The following is a 26,907-nucleotide window of genomic DNA, read 5'->3' on the forward strand; positions in this document are numbered from 1 at the left end:
AGAAAAATAAAATAAATGTAAAGATATAAAGTAAAGAATAGGATATTAAGGGGGAATATGATCAACATGTATAAATACATACCACTGACCACTAATCCATCACAACAGGGTTGATCAGCACTGCCAATGATCACTAATGCAGCATGAAGGGGTTAATTAACACTATGACTGGCTGCTAATATAGCATAAAGGAGTCAATTAACACTAACAGTGGCCACTGCTACATTAGTAACCATTGTCAGTGCTAATTAACCCTTTCATGCTGCCAGTGGAAGTGTTTATTAACCCTGTTATGCTAAATTAGTGGTCTGTGGCAGTGTTAATTACCTCCATCATAATGCAGCATAAATGGGCTAATTAACACCCCCACTGGACACTAATGCAGCACAATAAGGCTAAATAACACTGCCACTGGTTGCTAATGCAGTAGAGGCCAGTGACAGTGTTATTTAACCTCCCTGGCGATATTCCCGAGTGTAGCGCGGGGTAAAGATTCAGTACCACAAGCGGTAACCCCGAGCTACACTCGGGCTTACCATGCGGTGCTGCTCCAGGATCTGTTCTTCACTTGCCTTGTCCTGCGCTCCCACGATGTCCCTCCTGCAGTGTCCCCGGCAATGTCCTCCGGCGGATGCCGGCATCTGTCTTCTGGGTTCCGTCCCCTGTAAGCGTCAGGACGTACGAGGACAGAACGGTGGGAAATTTGAAAATGACAAAAAGTGACATTCTCTAAATTCACTAAAATCACATAGTAAAACATTACTGTATCAAACCATTTCACATACATTTTGTCCCGAGTGCTTTGTCCTGCGCCCTGCCTGCATTTTTACTGTTCTTTCTGCCTGGAAACTGAAAAATGTCCATGGCGTCCAAAAAGAGTCCCTTTTGGTCAAAAGCGGTTTTAGACCGGCTAGAGAACAGCGATAGTAAATCAAAACCACTTGCAGAATTGAGTGATAATGATTTGTGGGGAAATTTGTCATCAGACACTGAAAACGATTTTGCGACTTTGCTCAGTGATGTGCGAACTTGGCGCTATATTTCAAATTTCAGTGTTTTTGATTTGATTATATTATTGAATTAAATGTATTATTATATTATTATTTTTATGATTATTTATTAAATTATAATTTATGATTTTGTTTTTCAAGTTTTATCATACCCGGGATGTTTAATAGACTCTTGTTCGGACAGATTTCAGTGAGTTATTCCTACAAATTACAGGCCTACAATAAAAAAAATACATATTCCCATGCAAAAAAATGTACCGCTTTCTCTGTGATTATAAAGTGAATAACTCTACACCAAGTTCACTATATGGACCATTTATGTATTTATACATGTTGATCATATCCCCCCTTAATCTCCTCTTCTCAGGAGAGAATCAATTCAGTTCCTCTAATCTTTCCTCATAGCTGAGCTCCTCCATGCCTTGTATCAGCTTAGTTGCCCTTCTCTGTACTTTCTCCAATTCCCCAATATCTTTTTTGTGAATTGGTGCCCAAAATTGAACTGCATATTACAGATGAGGTGTTACTAATGATTTGTACCGGGGAAAATGATATCTCTCTCTGGAGTCTATACCTCTTTTAATACAAGAGAGGATTTTGCTCGCTTTGGAAACAGCAGCTTGGCATTGCATGCTATTATTAGGCTCATGATCTACCAGAACTCCCATACCCTTTTCCACCATTGATTCTCACAGTTGTACTCCCCCTAGTATATATGATGCATGCATATTCTTACATTTACTTTACATTTATCAACATTAAACCTCATTTGCCACAGTTGCCCAGTTAAACAGTGCATTGAGGTCGGCTTGTAAGTTGGAGACATCCTGTAAGGACATTATTCCACTGCACAGCTTGGTGTCATCTGCAAAGACTGAACAGTATTTGTAATTCCAGACCCTTTATCGTTTATAAATATATTAAAAAGTAAGGGTCCCAACACTGAACATTGGGGTACACTACTAACAACCCTAGACCATGCAGAGTTTGAATCATTAACCACTACTTTCCGAATATGGTCTTTTAGCCAGTTTTCTATCCATTCACAAACTGATTTTCCAAGCCTGTAGACTTTACCTTACACATTAGCTGTGTGGGGGGAACTGTGTCAAACGCTTTTGCAAAATCCAAGTATACCACGTCCACCGCCACTCCTCTGTCCAAGGTTTTGGTCACCTCCTCATAAAAAGAAATCAGATTTGATTGTCTTTCATGAATCCACGCTGACTTCTGCTTAAAATGTTCTTTTTTTCCAGCAAGAACTCATCTATGTGGTCTTTTATTAAACTCTCCAGTATCTTCCCAACTATAGAAGTTAAACAGGTCTATAATTACTTGGTAAAGACCCCCTTTTAAATATAGGTACCATGTTGGCCTTATGTCAATCCAGTGGCACGATGCCAGTCATTACAGAGACCATAAAAATTAGAAACAATGGCTTTGAAATGACAGAGCTCAATTCTTTAAGGACCTGTGGATGTATGCAATCCGGTCCAGGTGCCTTATTCACCTTTATGCTGTCTAAATATTTCTGGATCATATCAATTTTGAGCCAATGTGGGGGCTGTGTCAATATCATCCCCATTATGGACATGAGCTCCCCCATGCTCATTTGTATACACAGAGATGAAGAAGGTATTTGATTCATTTGCCTTCTCTTTGTTCCGTCATCCATTCCAGGTTATTTTGTAAAGGGCCTACATGCTCGGACCAGACCTTTTTACTATTAATATATTTGAACAATTTCTTTGGGTTTGTCTTACTCTGTTTTGCAATCTGTCATTCATTTTGAATTTTTGCAGCCTTGGTTTCCTTCTTTCATATTCTGTTATAATCCTTGTAACAAATGATGATAGTGTTTCTTCATTTTTATATTCTCTAAAAGCTCTTGATGAGTTATACCTTTTTTTAACTTTGGCAGTGAGCCACATAGGTTTTATTTTTAGCCTTTCAAACTTGCTGTACATGTTTTGCTGTGTGTTTGCATATAGTCATTTTGAAGAATTCCCATTTCTGTTCTGTGTTCATCGATGCCAATATGCCCTCCCAGTCTATGTCTTGGAGAGCAGCCCTCAGCCTTGGAAAATTTGCTCTCTTACAGTCAAGTGTTTTTATCTTTCCAGTATGTGCTTGTTGTTTACAGCTAACATTAAATGAAAACAATTTATGGTCACTGCTGCCCAGATATTCTTTTATATGAACATTAGTAATAAGCTCTGCATGGTTTGAGATTACCAGGTCCAGCAGAGCATCATTACTATTCGGGGCCTCTATGAACTGTACCATAAAATTGTTTTGTAATAGATTTATACATTTTTACCCTTTACTGTTCCTGCAGTGCCATTACTCCAGTAAATTTCCAGGTAGTTAAAATCCCCCATTATTATCACTGTCCCAGCCCTTGCACCCCTTTCTATCTGTTCAAGGAGCTGAGTCTACATCCTCCTCATTAACACTGGGTGGTCTATAATAAACTCCAATGATTACCTTTGTAGTACGCACCCCCATGTGCAGTTCCACCCATAAGGCTTCAGTCTCAGCACACTCTCCATCAATTAGGTCCTCTTTCACACTCGCTCTGAGATCACTTCTCACATAGAGACAGACACCACCACCTTTCCATTTTACCCTGTCTCTCGGAAAGAGAACATAGCCAGGAATATTAATAGCTCAGTCATGTGAAGAATGAAGGCAAAATTCAGCAATACCAATTAAATCATAGTTTTCTTCATGCAGCAAAGCTTTGAACTCACCTTTTTTGCTTGGAAGATTTCTGGTATTGGTGAACACTTTAATCCATTGTCACATTTTGTACACGTATTTTTCATATTTTTTTTATTTTAGTATAATTAGTACCATTTCCATTAATTGTTTGTAACATGGGGACCTTATTATCACCTGCCATAGCCCTCCCCCCATCTTTCCCCTTTCCACCAACCAATAGGGACTGACCCCTATTAGCATTGCCACTAGTTACTAATGCAACTGTGGAGGGTGTTAGTGTTAACACCTCCCCCACACACACACCCAAGGAGTTAATCAGTTCATTGTACATGGGAAATTGCCTACCTTACATCTAAGCCACACTAATATAGCTCTGCATTTCCTTCTTGGCTTCTGAATGATGTGATATCAGAGGAGAAGGTTTGGATTAACTTTCAGCTGTTGGGTGGCGATCATTGTCAGTGGTACATTTTCTAGTGCCAGGTGCAGGAGCGCAGAGAGCGAGCTCCAGTACTCAGTACCCTGCTGCCCTTCTGCAAGGTTAATAACTGCAAGCAAACCTTTATTACCACACTCACTTCTTCTGACTAAAATGCTGTGTCTGGGGCTCCAGGCCCCCTCTGAACCCCCCTTTGTCCAAGCCCTGGAGTTGGCCCCCAAACTATGCAGGCATCCACAAAATTGAGGTCAATCAGTCACAGCTCAAGGAACCCGTAGCAAACCCTGCTTGAGAATGGCTGATCTAGGTGGTCAGAACAAGGCTCAGCTTTGATCCTCCCTGGGCTTATTCATAGGAACATGGCAGAGTTATCAGTTAGTAACACCAATAGTGAGGGGGGATGCGCTCCTGAGCTACCTGGCACCCACTTGGTTTGAAGTAGAGTGGTAATGTTTTTCTGCTCTGTTGAAAAACTAAATTTTAAAAAATATACAGTTTAGATTGCAATGTACACACAAATTTTAACTTTTATTTTCAAGGAACCTACTGTATAATATGAATACCACTTGCCTTTCAAGTATTTTAAGGAGATGAGTTTGAATAAAACTGCTGTTTATTTCACATAGTTTACGACATTAGTTCAATTTGAAAAGACTGTAAAGAGAATTTCTAGCATACAGGACACCGAAAAGTAGGAATGTAAATTCAATAGACAATCTACTACACTCTTTAAATTCTTATAAAAAAGTAGACTGTAAGGACCTGGTGACAGAATAATTACAGTTTGTTTTGCAGAAAAAAAACACATGAAATTCAATATTACACATCAACAAGGAACCTTTGCATTGACTAATGGAGTACAATGACTTCGAGAGTTTGGAATCCTATAAAAGGTGACCAATTTTACTGCTACCGCTCTCTTTACACGATGTATCAAAACAATTACACATAACATCAACCCTTACATTAATTAGGCACAGCAGTGCATGGTATATGCATCTGAACAAGAATACACCAAAATGATGCTTTGTTACAGTAATGAAGTATGACGAAAATATAGATAGATATTACAGAACACAAACTGTATAAAAAAATGATTTTTGGAAACTACAGCAATAACTAAGTTTGGCACTGAAGTATTAACAAAATAGAGAAAATACATAAAAATCATTGTGCTATTTTTTTTTATTATGCTTCTTTGTTATCTTTAGATTTTTTTTTAAGCGCCATATGTTCAGATTTCCAAAGAAAGATGAGGGTGAGCCACTGGACAACAATCCATAACCTGTAATGAGGAATGATTGATAATGTCTATTGGCTGAGCTTCACCAGCTCTCCACAAAGATGGGGGGAGGAGAGAGGCAAAAATAGTGGCCACCCAAATTGAGATGTCAATGTGAATAAATAAAAAAAAGAGAGCACTAAATAATTGTCTCAAAAGTCCAAAACCCTTTAACCTTAAATGCACATGACAACAGGATGGCCTACTATATCCAAAGCATTTTGGAAGACAACAATCTCCTTTCATCAGGGCTTAAACAAAAATATTGTCAGTTGAACTCAAATGCACAAAAGCTTGAACTGCAATTGCACCCGTATCTACAGATGAGCAATAGGGTTTTGTCTTTTATGCACTAAACCACTGTGAGCCATCTCCAAACCAACTGAGAACAGGGTGAGAGACACAGCAGGAGAACTAAACAAAAACAGGGAGTGAGGTCAGTGAAGACTTGAATGGAACGCATCAAACTAGAAAAGGAGATGAAGCCAATGTTTCAGAATGAAAAGGGCAGGAAAAGATGCAGAGGAACTTAGCAAAGACAGGGGGCGGGGTTAGTGAAAAATGCTTGAATGGGATGTGTAAGCTTAAAAAGACTGACTTTGAGAGACGCAGAGTAGAACATGATGAAATAAAGGATGCCATAAAAGCCAGCTATGGGTAATAAGGACACCAATAAATGTAAGTGATAAATGTCTGGAAGAGGAATGGGGACAAAGCCGTAATATTGTGAAAAAAATATGTGAAGGCACAATTTAATTAGGAATAAAGAAAGTAAGAAAAAATATAACAAAATGGATAAAAAATAAAAAACTAATAGCAAAGTGATCATAATATTTTAAAAGGTAGGACTAGTATAGAAGAAGATTATATTGAAATATGTGACACAAGGAATGGAATGTCTTGAGTATTAGATGAATGAATAAAATTACATATTGTAAGAAAACAAATGGGGGGGGGGCATGGAAGGAGGAGGGAAAATTAATCTAGAGTTACCAAAGCTGAAAGAATGAGGGGACTAATGAGAAGAAAGAAATTAAAAATATGACAATGTGAAATGTGGAAGAAAAGGGAAGGGGAGGAAATTGTGTTTGTACAGTGGATGGTTAGAAAATTTTCAAAACATAGTAACATACAACATAGTGCGTTCTCATAGGGAAAATAAAGAAAATAAGATGCTAAACAGCTGAATAAAACATGTGTAAAAATATATTGTCAATATACGTGTGGTGGTAGAATAACTGAATCTATGAAACCAAAATCTTTCTCTCTTACACAACCTGTTGAATTTATTGTACTCCTTGGATAATAGTATGCTCCGTAATAATGATAGCCTTGACAAAGTAATGTTCCTTATCTTGGTGTGACTAAAAATGTACTTGCTTCTCAGTCACCAGAAAATCTGCAGAATAACAAAGTCTGTAGTCCAGTGGATATCCTTTCATTTTTTTTTAGTAAATCTGATGTATCCTTTAAAAAAGAAGGGAGGTGTTTGACAAAGATTTGAAGGTAAAAATCAATATATTCTGAACGATTAGATGTAAATGAGTTTAGGTCTGAAAGTATATGGTGTCCAGGTGCTCTAAGGATTTAAAGACCTTTTGGTAGATGGTAAAAATGTGTTATGTTTTTGCTTTTATTGATGATGCCCCTCTCAAAACCATCCTCTAAGGGGATACATATTCACTGCAGAAAACTTCAATGTGGTTGATTGCAAGAACCTTATAGCATGTGTATTTTCAAGAATCCATTTTGCCTTTAGGGTATAATCAGATCTGTTCTGGACCATGATGCCACCCGCTATATCAACATTTTTTATAAAAATGTTTGAATCAGCGCTGGCTGTTCTCCTAGCTTATTTTTTCTCCCTTAAATAAGTTGGTCACCAGTGAGTTACCAACAGCTGGTAAATCATTAAAATCCCTTTCCATTGAATATGGTAGGGCCTAAAATCTGAAGTAATACATATATTTGGAAAATCATCTTCCGTCAGAGGTCGGATATCATTCAATAAATTTGGTAGTTAACAATAAGCTTTGGATAGGCACCTTCATTTCTTAGTTGCAACATTTTTTGTAATGCCAAGTTTCTTACAAACCTCTCTAAATCTACAAATATTTCAAATTAATTTGGTTACATAGTAATTCTCCATGCACATGGGGCATTTTAATAACACTGGTAACGTTAGCCGTGTAAAGACACGTTAAAAACTTGAGTTTTTCATCATTTTTTTAGCATTTTTGCATTAGCTTTTAGCGGTGTTTTTCCGTGTTTAGCAGCATTTTCCCACGTTTTTCTACATTTGTGGTTTTTAGCAGTTTTTAGTGTTTTTTTAGCAAAAAATATTATTTTTGGGGTAAAAAAAAATGTCCAAAAAATGCCGGTTTCTGGCGTTTTTCAGCGTTAGAGCGCTTTTACAGCTAAAAAACTCTAGAAGCCCACTAGTCCTGGTTTTTTTTCCAGCCAAAAAACGTTGATTACAGTCTATGTGTGCATGGACACATAGGATAACATTGCTGGGGGGTTTACTAGCTGTAGAAAAAAAATGTCAAAAGCCAAGAACAGCCGCTGTAAAAACACCAGTGCGCATGAGGACTTTTCCTGGGCAGAGTCCTCATCTTTTGTTAGAATATTGGATGATCAATTAAAGCTCTTTACTGGGTCTTGTTTTTTCACATTGTTTGGTGGCTTTTTTTCTTCCTTTCCCTGTTCTGCGTTTTCTTAAATGTACTCTGTGAAGGTCAGATTTGTAACTTTGCTAAATTATAGGAAAGCACTTCTGTTTCTCACCTGCTTCCCATGAATGAATCCTGCTCATCTTTTCATCTTCCCTGTAAACTTGTGCCAAAGTTTACTCTGTATTTTTAGGTGTCCATGCACTTGTTGTGGCTCATATTGAGAAGTGCAGCTGTGAATTTTCTCTGATGTCATGTATGGTAAACTATTTTTCAGTGAATGTGAATTGCCTATGTAAAGACCTCTGGTCCCAGTTTCCCATTACTGTGATCTATCTTCCAGTTTCTAGTACTTGTTGACAACTCCTGCATGTTATAGAAACTCAGCTGCAGCAGGGGCAGCTGGGGAACGCAGCATATTGTCGTCCTGAAGACAGCCAACTGTGAGACAGCAGAATTTATTTTGAATCAAAGTATATACAGGCTGATTTATAAGGACTGATGTAGAGTAAAAACAGGACTGTCATCCAACAAGCAGTCATACGCAGGGTTGAGTTTTCTAACCTGCAATACAAAATATTACAGAATTCTGGCTGGATGCTACGGGTATAGACAAACTACATCAGTTTTTATAAATGTGTCCTTATATGTTAAAAACTTCATTCCGTGGCAAGCAATATATACAGTTTTTGATCACTGCTAACACATCATTAAACCCAACATTGTGCAGTGCTGTTAAAGTGCAAGTAAGACATTTCATACTTATAATATACACTTCAATTTCTTCATTTTCACTGTGAGGGCTACTTCTTCACTGATCTGTTAAGAAGCCGTGGTATTTAAAAACATTTCTAAGGACACCTCTTTAATTTCTTGTTGCTGCCCAGATAATTAGTCCAAGAGCGATGCCAACTATAAGGAGCACGATGATAAGAATACAGATCTTCTTTCTGGATTTGCGCTTAAATACAGAAAATGTAAAGTCAGAAACCATTTCCATATCATAGTCAATTTTCCTCACTTACCAAAAATGCAATTAGTTAATAATTCAATGTGAGTTGGAAATAGGATGACTTTGTGGATTTACAAAATAAAATGTATCACAAATTAAAAGTTTGTATACAATGTATTAAAACAATCATATTATTTTTGTTCACAAAGAGTCACTTGTATCAGAAAGGGTAGGAAAAGAAAAAAAAAAAAAAAGGTAGGTTGTCCATACCTACCAGATTCTACAATTATTTTGGAACTTCACTAGAAAAATAACAGCAGGAATTTAGTTGCTTTGATCAAAAGGATACTTTGGGGGCATAGTGAAGGATTGTTTATAAGTATTTCAATGTAGAGCTGTAAGCATAAACATCACTGGGTCTGTACTCCTATTGGGAACCAATTACTTGGATTTGGAGTCCAAAGATTGTCAAAGAAAACAGCATATTATGGGGTTTCTTAGCGATAATAATCAATCAGCAATCCTGGGATTCTAGATCAATGGACTCCTGGTTGTCCACAAGTGTTCATCCAATTCAACCAACAGAAAAAAAAAGAAATAGAAAAAAAAAGAAATAGAAAACCTGTAAGGGAATTCCTGTGAGACAGCTGGCTAATAGAAATGCACAGTGAATATTGGCGCCAGATGGACTATTTAAAGGATGCTTCTGCTTAGTGTTGACTGGTCTTCAGCTGTTACCCTGTGTCCTGCTGTATTCATCTGTGATCCCCTTGTTGCTGACCCAGTTTGTTCCTGACCTAACTTCGGATTGCGCTCCTGCCTTGTTGCTTGTTCCTGATCCCGGCTCGGTTCCTGACTTCGGCTTGCTTATGATTTGGTACCTCGCTACCCACCCAATGATGACCCTGGCTGTTCCTGTGACCTTGCTCCTGTCTCCGATCCCAGCTTCCTGTCCTGCTCGAGTGCCCACCTGGTTGTCTATTATACCAGCTCTGCACACCATAAACTGTTCCAGCTGGGAGATCTGACACATCACTTATCCTGATCCTGTTGTGCAAGTGGAGTGCCCTTTTAACCCAGGTGGGATTCCAAAATATCGCTACCATTCCTGAACCGGTGGTTCGCCAGTCTCTTCAGGACTCCAACTGCAAGCTCTTCAAGCAACACCTGCTGGCACTCGTTTCCCTGGTCCCTCAGCACCCTCTGTTCCACTTCCAGCGGGGTCAGGGCTAGTGACACAAGTGAGGCCGACCTCGTCTTTCATTGTCCTATTATCTACGTGACAAAACCTCCATATACACGATCCTATACCCACAGTTGATTTAGAGAAAGGTAAAAAACTGTATAAAGCATAGTCCAATTTGCGCCATCGTGGGGAAAAAGGAATATATTCTTGATCCCCCAGAAGACAATGGGATATTCCCATGACCAACAATCAGTGGTGTTATTACTGATAAATATTAATATCCATATATATTATTTGCAATTAGGAATGCATTCAGCTCTTTTTTAAAGCAATCTACTTAGCTAGTCGGAACTAGTTCTTAAAGGAGTATATTGCACATCTTCACAGCTCTTATGCTGAAGAAGCCTATCCATGTGGAAGTTAAATCTAGACATGTGAAGAACAAAAAAATGTGTTTCGTTTCAGATTAATTCATTAAGTTACTAATTTTGTTTTGTTGCATTCGTAATTAAATTACATTTATGTGACACATCCGAATCTCCGAATAACAATGATTTTGTCCGAATTTCAATTCACAATGAAAGGAACTGCATATGTCTAGCCATGAAGCTATTATCAATCACAAGGTCCTTGGTAACACCTTAATTTGCCTGCACAGCAGGAAAGCTCCTCCAGCACTAGCACACATTTCTGAGAATCCTGATCTTGTTCTTTGCTTTAGCATGCCTCCCTGTTATCCTCTATTGAATATGAGCCTTCAGGTTTTGGGACAATAGGGGAGAAGCAATAGTTTTGGTAACTCAATTCTGTTAGTTTTAATTAAGTTTTTAATGGTGAACCATTAATCCTGCACACATTTTTACTTTCAGATTCAAAAATAAAATGCTTCCTTCGAGCCCTTTAAAGACTGAATTTTCCCCATGTTCATTTTACATGCAAAATACAGTATTTAAAGCTGAACTCTGGTGAAAACAATATTTGCCCACTTGCTATATAAAAAATAATTACACCCAATGTTGTGTGTCCCATTGGTGGATGTTGCTGTGTTACTTACTAAATACTCTGACTTTCATTCATTCTAAATAAAAGCAAACCTTTTTGTTGTTTACCTGGATAGAGTCGTGAAGGGGTTAGAACCACTGTCACGCTTCTATTGCTGTCTATGGCACCAGCACTATGACATTGGTATTTATACCTCTCATTCATTATAGCCACTTAAATATCCTTGCAATATGTGATCCCCAAAATACGTCACTGAGCAAACTGTTGGTTTCGACCAGCCCAAGAGCAATTCTAGAGCAATCAACACTTTCAATAAATGCCACTTAAGTAGGGTTCCATTACCTGGTACTCTGCAGCTCTGGACAGTTGCTGGTTAGCTTGTTGGACATGAACATCAGCACTCTCCACATTGGCCTCTATGCTGTCTGTATGACAAACCAGATGTGTAAATACAATACATATCATATTATGCACTTTGTACCCCATTCATTAGAACAATATACAAAAACTGGTTGATTTACAAATGTTGTATTTCTGTTTATCCGGTCTGTCTGTCCAGGAGCCCTGCTTTGGTTGTTGTAGTTAAAGTTACATTGTCCCTCCCCCACCCAGTGAATAAAACTAATAAAGTCTCTTCTACCATATATCTTTACCTCCTGGCAAATGTTTATTAGCACGTTTAATTCTGCTTTAAAGTCCAAATATGCGTTAAAGATGAATTCCAGTTATGGCAATTTTACATAGGTATATTGGTCTTGCTTGGACCAATGTAACTGCATAAACCATACCTGTGGGATATCCCTAGAAACTGGAGATCACTGTAGTAGACATCTCTACTCCAATTATCTTCACTAGCTTCCAGGTCCCATGCTGAGTGGTTGCCCTGATGAATTCTGAACACAAAAGGTCAGCGTCTTGGCATGGATGCCATCCAGAGATCGCTTTGCATTTTTTCATCCAATTAGAGAAGGCTTTGCCTTTGCATTTACTGAAAAAATGCAACACATTCTCTGAATAACACAAAAAAATATAATTTGCGCTAGTAAATATAAAATTATCTCCATAAATCAAATATATAAATGGTGCAAAAAAATATATATATATGAAAAAATGTTCACACTTTAAAATATGTAACACAAAAAACGTGCACCAAAAAATATTAAAAAAAAAGTGACAATACCACCACCAAAAATATGAATAAACTCACCAGAGCTAAAAAATATTTTAAACCATGTATTGCTCTGGGAACAGTAGTATTAATAATAAATGATAAGTCATTCATAGATGTATCTTCAAGGAATAGTATTCTGCAGAGCCCAGATCCACATAGACACTGGGCGGAGCTTGATCGATGTGACGTCATTACGTTTCCAATGAGCTACTGCGCATGTGCCGAGTAGCTGGATCTGTTTTGCTGTGATTGCTGTTGATGCTGGTGTCGGCTGGGACACCCTTTGAGCTAAGTGCAATGAGTACTAAATAAAGATGTTGTTTTAATAATACTGCACCATGAAGTCCTTCTGTTTCTTCCGAGTGTCTGGCATTTCCCTCTTTGGATACGTTTGAAGGTGGCTTTCTTGAGAAGTGGATTTCCTTGATGATAATTGATTTGAAAGCAATTTGCTCCATCTGAAATTGGTCTATGTGGATCTGGGCTCTGCAGAATACTATTCCTTGAAGATACATCTATGAATGACTTATCATTTATTATTAATACTACTGTTCCCAGAGCAATACATGGTTTAAAATATTTTTTAGCTCTGGTGAGTTTATTCATATTTTTGGTGGTGGTATTGTCACTTTTTTTTTAATATTTTTTGGTGCACGTTTTTTGTGTTACATATTTTAAAGTGTGAACATTTTTTCATATATATATATTTTTTTGCACCATTTATATATTTGATTTATGGAGATAATTTTATATTTACTAGCGCAAATTATTTTTTTGTGTTATTTTCTACACCTTATTGATTTATGGTGATTTTTTGCAGCTGGTATATTATAATAAGTGATTTATAGATATATATATAGATATATTTTTTCCTTTTCCATAGGCGCCATTATATATATTTTTTCTATTACATTCTCTGAATGGTGCTTGTTCTGCGTGGCTGACTTTGTATGTTCAGCAGGGCAGCCACTTGGCATGGGACTAGTGGAGATCATTGGAGTAGTGGTGAAGGATCCCACAGGTATGGTATATGCAGTTACATTAGTCCAAGCTGAACCAACATAACTATGTAAAAAATGTCATACCTGGAATTCTTCTTTAAATGCCTTCACCACTTTCAAAGAGCATTTAGCTTTACCTATGATTTCTAAATAGAGTTAATATGAAAGATAGTACAGTGGGACCGAGGGAATATATAACTACATTATTATGTTTATATTATTAGTTTAGGCCACATAAGATCAATAGAGTGTCAGTTCCCTTTTACATTTTATTTCAGTTTTTGGTTTTGTTAGAACTTGCCAATATCATGAACACACCATTATACTTCCAACAGAATATTTCTTCCTAATGTGTTTGACAAATGGTCTGAGCAGAGCTGAAGACTTAAAGATTTTTTTCAGCTTGGTTCTCTAGATTATGGAAGAATCCAGTGGGTCTTCTAACCAGCTGCTGTTTGTCCTTGCCTAACCTATAATTTCTTAAAAAGGAACTTATGGAGTTCTGAAAGCTGTCACCACAGCAAAGGCAAACAGATGGCAAAGGGATAGTCATTATTGTTGTCTGTGGTCTCCCTGCAGATGCTCTTTGGCCCTTGCCTTGTTATGCACTGTATCTCTGTGTGGAAGCAGCCATTTATCTTGAGACAGGGATTTACTTCCACATGCCAGAGCCTCCAGCAAAGAGAAAAGTGAGAAGCACCTTACGGACATCACCAGATCCCACTTCAAATCTTCTAAGACTAAGAGCCAGAGGCGGGCCTTAGATCTCACACTGCAGATATACAGCTATGAGTGTGTAGGTTGGCACACTTCCATACTAGAAAGCATAATTATTTTTTCAGAAGGAATTCAGAACAATAGACACTGCTTAGACCCAATTACCATTTCTAAATGTTCCCCAAAACACAGCAAATTTTTTAAGTCAATTCCACTTTATTGTTCTGGCAAAACATAATTTTGTATTGCTTCTATTGCAAACCTTAAACCAAACATGCCCGATGTACTTCTAAATGAGTAGTTAATAAATTCTCAAAATGCAGTGCAGGTAATACGTTATAAGTGTCATTATATATGTCACAATATTTCACTAAAAGGATTTCAAGAAAATGATTCTATCAGTTTGACCTCATAAAGTAAATTAGGAAATAATGTAGTTTCCCAAGCATGACTAAGCTTTTCTTTACTATGTAGTACTAAATACATCCCTTTCCTATAACCGCGTCAGAAAACCAGTTTTTGCTTACTTCCCTCTTAGAACAGTATTTACTGCATTATACCAGTACAACACTGATCACATAAAAAAACAAGTTGTACAGGTGAGATCATATGATCTGTTCCACAAACTGTTCCCATTCAGTCAACAAAAGCTACAGATTAGCAGTTCATGTGCTGAGGAGGCAGTTACAATAGGACTGGTATACAAATAATACATCAGCTGGTGCTTGCTTACTCCTATAAACTAAATAGATATCAAAGGTAATAGATGGATGGAAATTGGGGTGGTTCCGCTAGTCCTTCTCACAGCGGGATAAACTTTCACACATAAATAAAAACATAAAATTATATTCAAGTGTATTGCAAACTTTTTCATCTTGTGCCACCGGCTGACTGATAAATAATATGTTTCATCCTGGTGTGGAGATCTGTATACCGTTTTTAATTGTGCACTCACACTGGCAGTTTTAACTCAACTCATGCACAGTTCATGACTTTGGACCAGTTCATTTGTATAGTATGGATGTTTAGAGCCATGCCCGGGAACGGTTATCATGTATCATGCCCAGGACCACTTGGAAGAGCTGGTCCTGGGCACAGTTCACTTGTGGTCCAGTAAGGTTCACTTCATCGTGAGTATCAACTGTGCTGGAGCACAGAACTCTCTCTAGATGAATGAGAACAGATGCAGTGATCCCGGTCTGGTCTAGTTGGCAGAGGTGATGTTGTAAATGTGCCCACAAACACTTCTTTTAAGTCCAGTGTGAGTACAGACCAGCAGGGGAGTCGGGACAGTTGAAGTTGGTTTAGTTCAATTGTTTCCAGTGCGAGTGCACATACATTGGGACCAGTTAAACTGAACAGCGCCCAAGTCCAATTCTCCCCGTTCCCACTCTCCTGCTGGTCTGCACTCACACTGGTCTGTAACAAAGTGCTCCAGGGCACACTCCTCTGCCAACCAGACCAGTGATCGGTACATTCTTCTATTCATCAATGTAGAGTTCTGTGCTTCAGCACAGTTTGCACAGTTACACTGAAGCAAACCGTACCAGACCACGAGTGAACTGTTCCTAGGTCCACCTCTTGCAAGTGGTCCCTGGCACAAAACATGTAGCCTTCCAAGGGCACTGTTCGAAGCACTCACACTACACAAATGAACCAGACCAAGGTGATGAACTGTACCTGGGAACCCTTAGGCTGTACTCACACTTGGCCGGTTTTTGTGAGCCATGCCTACTTTCGATTCTCCACCCTCCCCACTCCCCTGCTGGTGTGCACTCACTCTGGGTTGTAAGGAACTCATTTGTAACACTTACAAATGGTCCTAGGCACACGTTCAGGCTAACCAGACCAGGGATCCTGCTTTATTGCACAGTTCTCTATGGAGAGAACTGTGCTTCGGTACCATTTTCTCTCACATTGCAGCAAACCGTACTGTATCGCAAGTGAACCGGGCCCAGGACCACCTGTTTTAAGTGGTCCCAGGCACAGTTGGGAGTACTCACACTATACAAATGAACTAGCCTAAGGGGCTCAACCTCACCCAGAACTGGTTAAAAGTGCTAGTGTGAGTACAACCTTAGAAGAGGTCATCTTGGGCATGGTTTACTTGTGGTCCAGTACCATTCACTTCAGTGTGAGTGCAAACCATGCCTGAGCACAGAACTCTCTGTAGATGACTGAGCTTAACCACTTGCCTACTGGGCACTTATACCCCCTTCCTCACCAGGCCAATTTTCAGCTTTCAGCGCTGTCACATTTTGAATGACAATTGTGCGGTCATGCAACATTGTACCCATATGAAATTTTTATCATTGTTTTTCTCACAAATAGAGCTCTCTTTTGGTGGTATTTACTTGCTACTGGGGGTTTTATTTTTTGTGCTATAAACAGAAAAAGAGCAAAAAATTTGAAAAAAAAAAGGTTTCTTTGTTTCTATTATAAAATTTAGCAAACAGGTAATTTTTCTCCTTTACTGAGGTGCGTTGATGAGGCTGCACTGATAGGCAGCACTGATGGGCACTGATAGGCGGCACTGATAGGCAGCACTGAGGTGTCACGGATAGGCGGCACTGATAGGTGGAACTGATAGACGGCACTGATGATGGGTACTGATAGTCAGCACTGATAGGCGGCACTGACTGGCGGCACTGCTGGGCACTGACTGGCAGCACTTCTGGGCTGCACTGATGGGCTCAGGTGGGTGGCAATGATGGGCACAGGTGGGTGGCACCGCTGGGCACTGGTGGGCGGCACTGCTGGGCACAGGTGGGTGGAACTGGTGGGTGGCACTGCTGGGCACCGATCCTCAGGGCACTGATCATCAGTGCCCTGATGATCAGTGCTGATCCCTGCTCTGACAACTGCCGGTTCTTGGCAGTACTTTCCCCACGTTCTGACAGCGTGAGGAAAATGCAGCCGAGAACCGGCAATTCCATTTCCCTGTGATCAGCGTGTCATTGGACACGGCTGATCACGTGGTAAAAAGCCACTGTGATTGGCCTTTTACCATATCACGTGATCAGCTGTGTCTGTAGGACACCGATCACGGAAATCGCCGGGTGTGCGCCCCAGGGGGCGTGCAGTAGAGCGCGTTCTGGGAGGACGTCATATGACGCCCACCCAGAACTGGCCGGCCGCAGTGTAGCCGTCATTCGGCTATCTGCGGTCGGCAACTGGTTAAAAGCAGGGATGACTGTGGTCTGGTTGGAAGAGGTTATGATGTAAGTGTGCCTGGGGACACTTGCTTATGCCCCACTGTGAGTGCAGACCAGTGGGGGACTGGGGGGGGGGGATGTCAAACAAACTCAAAGTTCGAGTGCACTCTAAATTGCAATCCTGTGATAACACCAAAAAGTGCAGCACTAATCTAAGCTATTTGAGAAATGTCGGTTATCTCATAGTGTGTGAACAGCTTTTCTTTTATGCATGTAGATCCACAAGTGCGATTGCATTTGAATTTTTTTTTTAATCCTGTGACAGCAATTTCTACCTCTAATGACAGTTCTCTGTCCTCAATCATACATGAATATCTCCCATAGATAACAAAGAAAAAAATAAAAAGGAATGCAGATAAAACCTTAAGCTCCATATTGAAGGAGCATTATAGATTTTTGTCTATTACCCTGGCCACTGGCATATAAGATACAGCTTTTTTGCAGTACTGCTACCAGGGGCGGAATGACAACTTATGGGGCCCCTGGGCAATAGGGGATCATGGGGCCCCTGGGCAATAGGGGATCATGGGGCCCCTGTGTCTTTGCCCAAACTCAAAAAAGCCTATGAAAAAGGTACCAGGGGCATCTCATGGGGCCCCATACTGCCCCCAGGCAGTGCCCGAGTTTCCAAATGGTCAGTCCGCCCCTGACTGCTACCAAGTCTGCCTAAGAGAACGTGAGCAGCCAATTGTGATGTCAGTTTATGTGTGAAAGTTTATCCCATTTTGAGAAGGACTAGTGGTGTCAGTGTAACTAAAAGAATCATCACCCATCCTGATATCTATTTAGTCTATAGGAAGAAACAAGTGCCAGCTGATTTATTGTTTGTATTTTTGTCTTTATTGGCAAAAGGATTGAAGGATTTATTTATGTCAGTCAGGTTGCTGGTATTTGGATCATGCTTTTTCCTCATATTTTGCACTGTGGCCCCTATTCACTCTTTTTCACATTAGAGCTGCAGTTTAATTGCAGTAAATAGTCATAAAATCAAACAAGCTTGATTAAACTCACATAAAACCTTTATTTATTTTTTTTATTAAAATAACAAACATACTATTCTTACCTGCTCTGTGCAATGGTTTTGAACAGAGAAGCCCAGATTCCTCCTCTTCCAGGCTCCTCCTCTTCAGTGACTGCCCCCTTGAAAAGCTGATTTCCATGGGGCATTCGTGTGGGCTTGGGCCCCACCCCCCGCTCCCTCCTCACAGCATTTGATTGACTATCAATCTGCCCAGTGAGGAGGGAGACAACGGTAAGAGCCACTGCTCTCGTGGATCGAGATTGGGCAAGTTTAAGGGGGACTGGGGGGATCCTGCAGCACAGAAGGTGTTTTACCTTAATGCATAGAATGCATAAGGCTTTAGAACCACTTTAATTAATATAATAAATTTGGCAGAATGCAAACTCAAACAAAATGCAATGACAGGTTCAGGAACTTTTATTTAAAAAGAACCCCCCCCCCCCCTTCATATTTAATGGAATAAGCAGCAAAGATCTGCTAATGGTGAAATTTAAAACTGGCAAATTCATTACTTATAATACATACTCACCAATCATTTCTCCTTGCTCATGAACCATCATACCCAAGTCTTTAAATATTTCATTTATTCCTCTAATATCTTCCTGTTGGAAATAAATACAGAAATGTGTTTCTAAATTACACATGAATCATTTGATAAATGATGGTGTTCCTACCTAAACAATGCATTGTATAAAATCAGTTTAATAGCAGAAAAACAATCTGTGCACACCCAGTTTCCTGCCTGGTGTGTGTTAGTGATGGGGATTAAATGAGCTTGTCAGGACAGACCCTATGAGCATTGCTCATCTGTTTTTGAGCGTGCAAGCTATGGAAATATCATTCTTCTCCTTCCTTCACCAAGTCAATGATCTACTGTATGCTTCTAATTTCAGGTCAGTTAGTAATCATATAGTGAAACCACGATCAAGAAAATAGCCCCAGAGTCTACACCTTTAAAAATAAATCAACATATACAGTGTCTGTATGTGTATTCTGAAAGGTTGCCTTTATGTGGTTCTTCATACTCAAAAGATAACCATAGGGTTACCTAAAAGGATAAGTATTACACATAATAATAATAATAATAATAATAATAATAATAATATGAATAGTTCAAATGTATTTAAAATGTACTTTCACTAGGGGGGTATGGGGCATATCCAAGATGGCTACCAGAGTGGCAGCATATTGAGGGAGCGCAGCTGCCATCCCCTATTTTCTACCTCCTTTCCTGCAGGCCACACTCTGGTATCACTTAGGATCGTTTTTTTTAGCTGTTCTCCCATGCCTACCTACTGCCTAAGGGCCGGCAGTTTTCTGTGACCCACAGTTTGTCAAACTCCACTTCTTCCACTGGTAGGACAGGAGCCTCTCCTGCCGAAGCAGCTAGTGTGGGGACCCGGATGAAGAACATGGAGCCAATGCTCTTAGAGCACGCTAACTTTGTGGCTCTCATGTAACCTACTACTACCAGCCAAACTACCCTCACGGGGAAGATTGACTACTTCCAACTGGACATTGGCCTCATTCATAACAGCAAATTCTGGACCCCTTTGTCGGAGACTGAGTGCCACATGGGAGAGTTGGAAGACATCCTGCATGACCATACAGCTACTGTACATACCCTGTGGAAAAAGGTAAAAGCACTCCAATCCTGGGCTGCTGAAAACGCTGAGAACCGCAATAGGAGAAATAATCTCCTGGGTCTGCCAAAGGGTGCAGAAGGTCCAGACTCTGCAGTATTTGCTGAATGCCTTTTACGCATACCTCCTCCCCCAGGCACCATTCTCAGCCTTCTTTGAGGTCGAGGGTATCCATAGCATGGAGGCGGCTTGAGGCCCTCCAGGAGCCATGCCATACACATTTGTCTTTCGGCTCCTGAACTTCAGAGATCATGACCTGGTCATGAGAGAATCTAGAAAGTTGGATGCCTTGCCCTACGAGGCAGTGAAATGATATTTCCAGATTATTCTGTGGACACTCAGAAACTTCGACATTCCTTTGACCATGTTAAGCTCAATCTCAGAAACAGAGGGATCAAGTACTACAGGCTGTTTCTAGCTCGTCTCTGGGTGCAGGAAGGTGAATCGACCTGCTTTTTCACTTTACCTGATGAGGCCTCAACTTGGTTAGAGACCCTACCTACAGCGTCACTGTCCCTATACGTGGTTGCTGGAGTGCAACACCATGTTTGCAAGCATTCATGAGTTGCCTCGCTCACCTACCACTGGGACTTTGTTAGTCTTTCAATTTACACTTTTTTCAGGCCGCTTACTACATTGGTGGGCTTGGACCATTGTTTCTTTAATACCCAGCACTTTTGTGAATCGTGTGGAGGCTGGGGACCGTTTAACATGTTCAGCTATCAAGCCCTGCAGCTGTTGCCTGACACCTGCAGTTGTCAGTCTCCTATGAGCAAATAGATGACTGTCCCTCATCTTTGGATTGCAGTGTTCCAGGTTACAGGGAGCGGACCTCCTCTATAAGTCTTTTGGCTCTTTGGACTGGCAAGAGAGACCTCAATTGTTGCTGTTTAGAATACTGTTTGGTAACAAGTTTGAAGAATAGTGCCCCCAGTATAATCTGGGTGATGTTAGGTCTGCAGGGACCATTAGAACTTTACTGCTACATTCTTCAGTGGTTCACTTGCTCACTACCCACCACTGGCAGTTTGCCATGAGAGTTCGTGGAATCAAAGAACACCCTTGTTTGGGGGGTGTTGCAGAGTGGTATGGGGGGGGGGATTTCTTTTTTGTTTTTGTTGTTTTTCTGTTTCTGGTTGTTTTCTAAGGCACAATGTTTTGCACTTCTATTATATGCTCAGGGGTGCTACCACCCTGTATTTTCTTACTTGGCACATTGTATGCACATGATGCTTTGTGTTCTCTTCTGGATTTTGGTGGAGTGAGGGAGGCCCAAACAGTACTTATTTTTACGGTGTCCCCCCTTACAATAATTTCCTTGTCCGGGTCTTAAACTATAAATTTAAGTGCTTTATGTTTACCTTTTTGAAACGATAGCATCCCCACATTTGTATTTTGCAGGAAACGTACCTCACTGGAAACAGGGTGCTCACTCTTAAGAAGCCCTGGGTAAGTTCCTACTATCACTCTACCTACTTCTCTTACTCCAGAGGGGTTAGTATTTTGATACACAGGTCCTTGCCCTTTACGCTCCTAGATCTCCATCTGGACCCAGAGGATACTTCATGCTATGTGTGACCGTATGGAGGTGGTTGTTGTTGGTTTATATATTCCCCCTCCAGCCAACATGGCGATCCTTACTAAAATTGCTCCAATTCTGGCCCTCTATCCCACAGAAAATATCATTTTGGCAGCTGACTTGAATATGCCCCTAACCTTATGCTGGATAAACTCAACCCTGCAGCCACCTATGACTCTGCTTTGCCCGTTGGGCCAAGGTGTTTGGTCTCTGTGACAATTGGTAATGGAAGCATCCACCGAAACAATTTGCATGTCATTCGACCACTTTTGCTACTGTTTCTTGCATTGATCTGTTTTTTGTGAGTAACCTGCTTCTCTCCAGAATTCAGGAGGTTTCCATCCTACCCCGCAGCATACCTGATCATGCCCCCGTGCTGCTGACACTGAGTACCGAGTCAATAACTGGCCATTGTCTCTGGAGGCTCTCTTGTTACTGGATCATAGATGATTGGGTTGAGCCACTGATGGCCTCGGATGTGCAAGACTATTGGGTGCATAACCAGCACATGGCATCCCCAGACAATATTCTCCTGGCCAATACCAATTCACTATAGGTAAAATCCGTAAGGAGTCTTGCTCTCACCTACGTGAGGCTGAGGCTCAGGCACATGCTTTGGAATCCCAATATGTCACCACTAGGGATGAGGGAACATATAGGGACATATAAGCAGCTTATAGAGAGATAGTGTTGATGCGGGTACCCTCCTGCAGAAAGTTTCTCCTTTCCCAGTCCCAACAAATCTTTGAACAAGGAGAAAAAAACAGGTAGGCTCTTGGCCTGGCTTACTAGGGAGTGCTATACAATGTCATATATAGCAAACCTCAGGGATGATAAGGGGAATCCATTGTCTGATTCTGCACAGATCAATGCCCAGTTTGCGATGCTCTACTCATGTGTTTACTCCTCTAGGGCAGATTATGCTTTAGAAATTCAAACTAACTTCTCAGTGGAGTTCCTGGTGCTGTCAGCTTTGGCCAGACAATGGCTGGAGGCCCCCCTTACGTTGAAGGAAATCCAGGTTGCCATCACCTCCCTTCAGGCTGGTAAGATGCCAGGACCTGACAGCCTCCTAGAGCTGAATTACTTCAGACAGCTTTAGATGAAAACTGCCTCCTCCCTTCAATGTCAGACGCTATTGATGTTGTCATACTCAAGCCCGTGAAGGATCCTAATCCTATGCACTTCCTATTGACTGATATCCCTTCTCAATATTGATGTAAAGATACTATTAAAATACTAGCTAATCACCTTAATTCGATTATTTTATCTTTGGTTCATGGGGACAAGTCAGGGTTCATGCCAGGTAGAGGCACTGACATCAAAATCCGATTTTACACTAGGGAGTGGCTCTACTAGGGTAGTGGAGTTCCTGAGGCAGGTGCTCCAGAGATTTGGAATCAGTCGTAAATTTGTGTCTTGGATACAACTGCTATATATGGCGCCTATGGCCAGAGTTAGGACCATGCATGCACGGGAGTGACGTCATCGCAGCTTGGCCATTCAGACAGGCAAGGAAGCCCTGGTGAAGATAGACGCCTTGTCAGTGGTGACAGTGTGCCACTGGAGGGATTTGTTTTAAGGTAAGTCACTAGCACATTATAACATTGACTTGCAGGGAGAAATCTTTTGTTTTCTCTTTTCACACTTTACTACCGCTTTAATAATATGACAGCCTAAATCCTTGAGTTTCTCAGCTTTTATTAACAACCTGCCTTTTAATTGCAGTAAATATTTTTTGTATTTTGTTGTAGAATATCTCTAATAATTACTTAATTGCTGTTTCACCAATATTTTAACATATTTTATAACATTGTATTGTTTATAACAATTATTATTTGTTCCTTTACGTTTGCGACAAAAAACAGAAACACACCTCAAGTTGAAGTATTGCGGACTCCCGCTCTTCTATAAGCCTCAGGTCATCTTCTGTAATATCATCTTCTTGCATTATCTGTGATTGGCTCTCACTGTAATACAGCATCATATGTTAGTTAATATGCTGCTAATCTTTGGATAATATCCTCAAAAGCAAATATAGCAAATGACAAGTAAAAAAACTTACATAAATCACATTTAAAATCTACTTTATGGTTGCTATAAAAGGTACGGGTAGCATTTATTCAGTTCTAAAGGCAGACTGACAGATCTGATGATGTGCGTTACCACGAAACGCGTAGGAACGAGCCTATTCATGATGCGATTACACACACCACTGATCAGCGGTGCCAACTTTGTATGTTTCATGTACTGATGCTTCTGTGAGTAGTAGTTTGTAATACTGGGCCATGGAGTTTGTTTATTTTCTTTTTGAGTGACATGCAAATCCTGAGCGGGTGGTGCAGAGATATTGTGGAGCCATTGATAGAGCCAGGTAGTGAGGAATCGGGCTGCCAGAGCTGATGAGCTGAGTTGCCGATTCCAAGACCATCGATTGCCTTTTGCATTCTAATTTTACCCTCTCATAGCCTGAAGATTAATATCTTCTCTTAAAGAGTGTACACAGGTGGCGGTGGAATACACCCGTGAACATGTATAAGAGCACTCTGAGTAAAGGTGGTGTTGCAGTTTCCCAGTTATCGATTTCACAAACACTACTGGCATTGACATTTCATGGATATTTCATGAATTCTTAAGTGAAGTGTTTGGCACTTTTTTATGAACTATTCATGAACTTTAATTAATTTTTTGGTACAAGTATATAGATATGAATTGGTTTTGCATATATTTATTGGCAAATGAGCACTTTATCTGATATGTTATATATTTTTTAAGAATTATTTTAAAGCGAATTTGCACATTGTATTTCAGCACTTTAAAACTTTGCGAATAGTGTTGGTATTTAAAGGGACAGCACACTATTTATTGGATTGTATGTTAATACAATAATCAATAAAGTATCAATAAAGCATCAATAAATATTCAATAAAGCAATTAGCACAGCTAAAAATGTTGTGTTTATTTCTAGCCATAATCCGGGTGAATATGTTGTTCCATTAGAGGACTTTGCAAGAAAACTGGTATTTAAAGTGGAACTTTACTCCCTCAATCAACACGGACTTATTTGAATCCTTATGCTGCTAGCATTAGTAAATAGATAGGAAAGTACATCATATTTACTAGTTTTAAACTGGTTTTTACATTTCTTTAGTTACTTCCTGGTTTCCATGCCTAGGCAAATCATGTCATACATCCCAGGAGTCTTCAGGAGGGGTTACTCAGCTAAGTGAACCCTCCTGCCTGTATGCCTGAGCTAAGGGAAGATTCATTCCAGGAAGTAATTGGTGCATGAATCACCTGCCTTTACTCAAGATGGCCTAGGCCAGAAATGCTAGGGGGGGGTTTTCTAAGTGTTTTCTCAGCAAAGCATTGATATATGGATGATTATGTGGATTGCTTTGAATATTAAAAATGAATTGAATAGCGCTTTTGGTTTCTGGTGCTCAGATACAGTGTAGTTCTGCTTTAAGTTGGCCATTGAAGAATGGGGTCATATAATTTTTAAGCAAATCTGACCATCAGTAGATCATTTTCCATTCAATATGAACCTCTACTGTCCCAAACAGAGCAGGTGAGCTCTTCATATTTTCTATAACGAATACAATAATTTTTTTCCACCCAACTGGAACTTTTTAGTAGAGTATGGATGGCTCAGAACCTCTATTGAATTTTTTTTTTTTGCTGCTCACAACCCAGTTGCGAGATTATCACTGCCTCTATTATCAATGGGACAAAAAGGAAAAATAGATCTCAGCACTGTGGACATGGACAGCAATACAAATCTGAGACGCATTCTAAATTTTTAATATTCTACTTAAAACTAACAAAGCTTTGATGGAGATGTATATTATGCTCACTCTCCTTCTATTCTGTGTACAGCTGGCCATATATTAGTAGATGTTCATATGAACATTGGAATGAAAACTCTTAGTGGCGAAATTTTATCGAAAGTTCGTTAAAATTTCATCTGCTTTTAACATTTGATTTGATACAAACAGATTTTTGTAAACAAAAAACACATATAGCGATTTGTGTATTCAAATTTTTCAAATCCTTCAAATTTTTGTCACCTCGGTCAATACAAACCCGCTGTTTTGACCCCACTAACAATTAGAAAATCGAAAGAATGTTCTTAACATGAAACATTTCACACAAAATTCTACTAGCGTACGGCCAGCTTTAGAGTGAGCATCACTTTCCAACTGACCTGTCACCTAACGTGCCAGTTCCTAGTACAATTTATTGTATGTCCATCAATATAGAACATTTCCAATAAGCCAATAAGGTGAAGCTAAAAAGGTAAAAAAAAAAAAATCCCACACACAACAGCATTTTGTGTTTGGAAACAACGAATAGTATATGTGGGTAATCATCTTTTCATGAAGAACCTCTAAGGACTAGCAAACAATCAGCACAAAACTACAAATATTAAGTTTTTGTTCTCCATTACGTATTCCAGTTGACCAGTGCGCCATCTCTGAGGCCATCATCTGCCCCACCAGCCTACAGGAAAGAAGATACATCTGTATGAATATACAGGCTCTGCATTTCAGTTGTAAAAACCCACAACACACTGCCAACAGTCAACGTGTTTATACTGGAAACAAATGGAGGCAGAATGTCAAAAGATGTGAAAGGAAATATTTTTCACTAGTGATTCCAGACATTAGGTGAAAGCAATCACTGAGCAGATAATACTATCAAGTAAACATAATAACTGAACTAAATTAAAGAAAAAGTTTCAATAAAGTTTTTTTATGTAAGAATTAGCAAATGATGCTTACATAGGAAGGTGCCATCATTCCTTCACAATAGCTTTTAACAAGAAAATTCAAGTGTTTAGGATTTTTAAGGCACTAATTGACATTAGACAGTATATCTATAACATTTTTTTTTTAAATTTGTATGTCTTAAAAGCAATAAAAGAGTCTGAAAATATCTTACAGAACAACATAATTGACAATATTCCTCCGTTACATCCAAAACACCTCAATTTGCATTATTAAACCTTTTATGGAATTTTATAATTGCTTGATGATGGGGTTAAGCTCAAAGAATTTTGTAAATACTTTTTATAATTTCAGAAACATACTTTCTCCAGCTCCTACAGAAGTATTTTTGAAACGTGTTGATCTCAACCCCACCATCAAGCAACTATACAATGACATAAATTGATTTCATGATATAAAGTATGATATTGTTGGGGTGATGGAGAGAAATTGTCAATTAAGTTGTTTTATGAGACAATGTCAGCCTCTTTTTATGGTTTTTTAACATGTAAATTTTATTACAA

At 39.6% G+C, this 26,907-nt stretch overlaps 1 protein-coding gene across 1 annotated transcript in view; it reads right to left on the reverse strand.

The window, feature by feature from the left end:
• Nucleotides 1-4,768: 4,768 nt before the first annotated feature.
• The window catches only part of STX7 (syntaxin 7), a 57,003-nt gene continuing 34,864 nt past the window's right edge, over nucleotides 4,769-26,907 (reverse strand). The window contains exons 6-10 of the mRNA XM_089681445.1: nucleotides 26,065-26,117; nucleotides 23,491-23,584; nucleotides 18,922-18,994; nucleotides 11,610-11,692; nucleotides 4,769-9,088 (exon numbers count right to left, since the gene is read on the reverse strand). Of these exons, the coding sequence (XP_089537571.1) occupies nucleotides 8,993-9,088; nucleotides 11,610-11,692; nucleotides 18,922-18,994; nucleotides 23,491-23,584; nucleotides 26,065-26,117 (399 nt within the window). The 3' untranslated portion in view covers nucleotides 4,769-8,992. The remainder of the gene's footprint in view (nucleotides 9,089-11,609; nucleotides 11,693-18,921; nucleotides 18,995-23,490; nucleotides 23,585-26,064; nucleotides 26,118-26,907) is intronic.

Source organism: Staurois parvus, unplaced genomic scaffold (assembly GCF_062004578.1).
Source record: "Staurois parvus isolate SC_StPar_1 unplaced genomic scaffold, SC_StPar_1.0 ptg000267l, whole genome shotgun sequence".
Lineage (NCBI taxonomy): Eukaryota > Metazoa > Chordata > Amphibia > Anura > Ranidae > Staurois > Staurois parvus.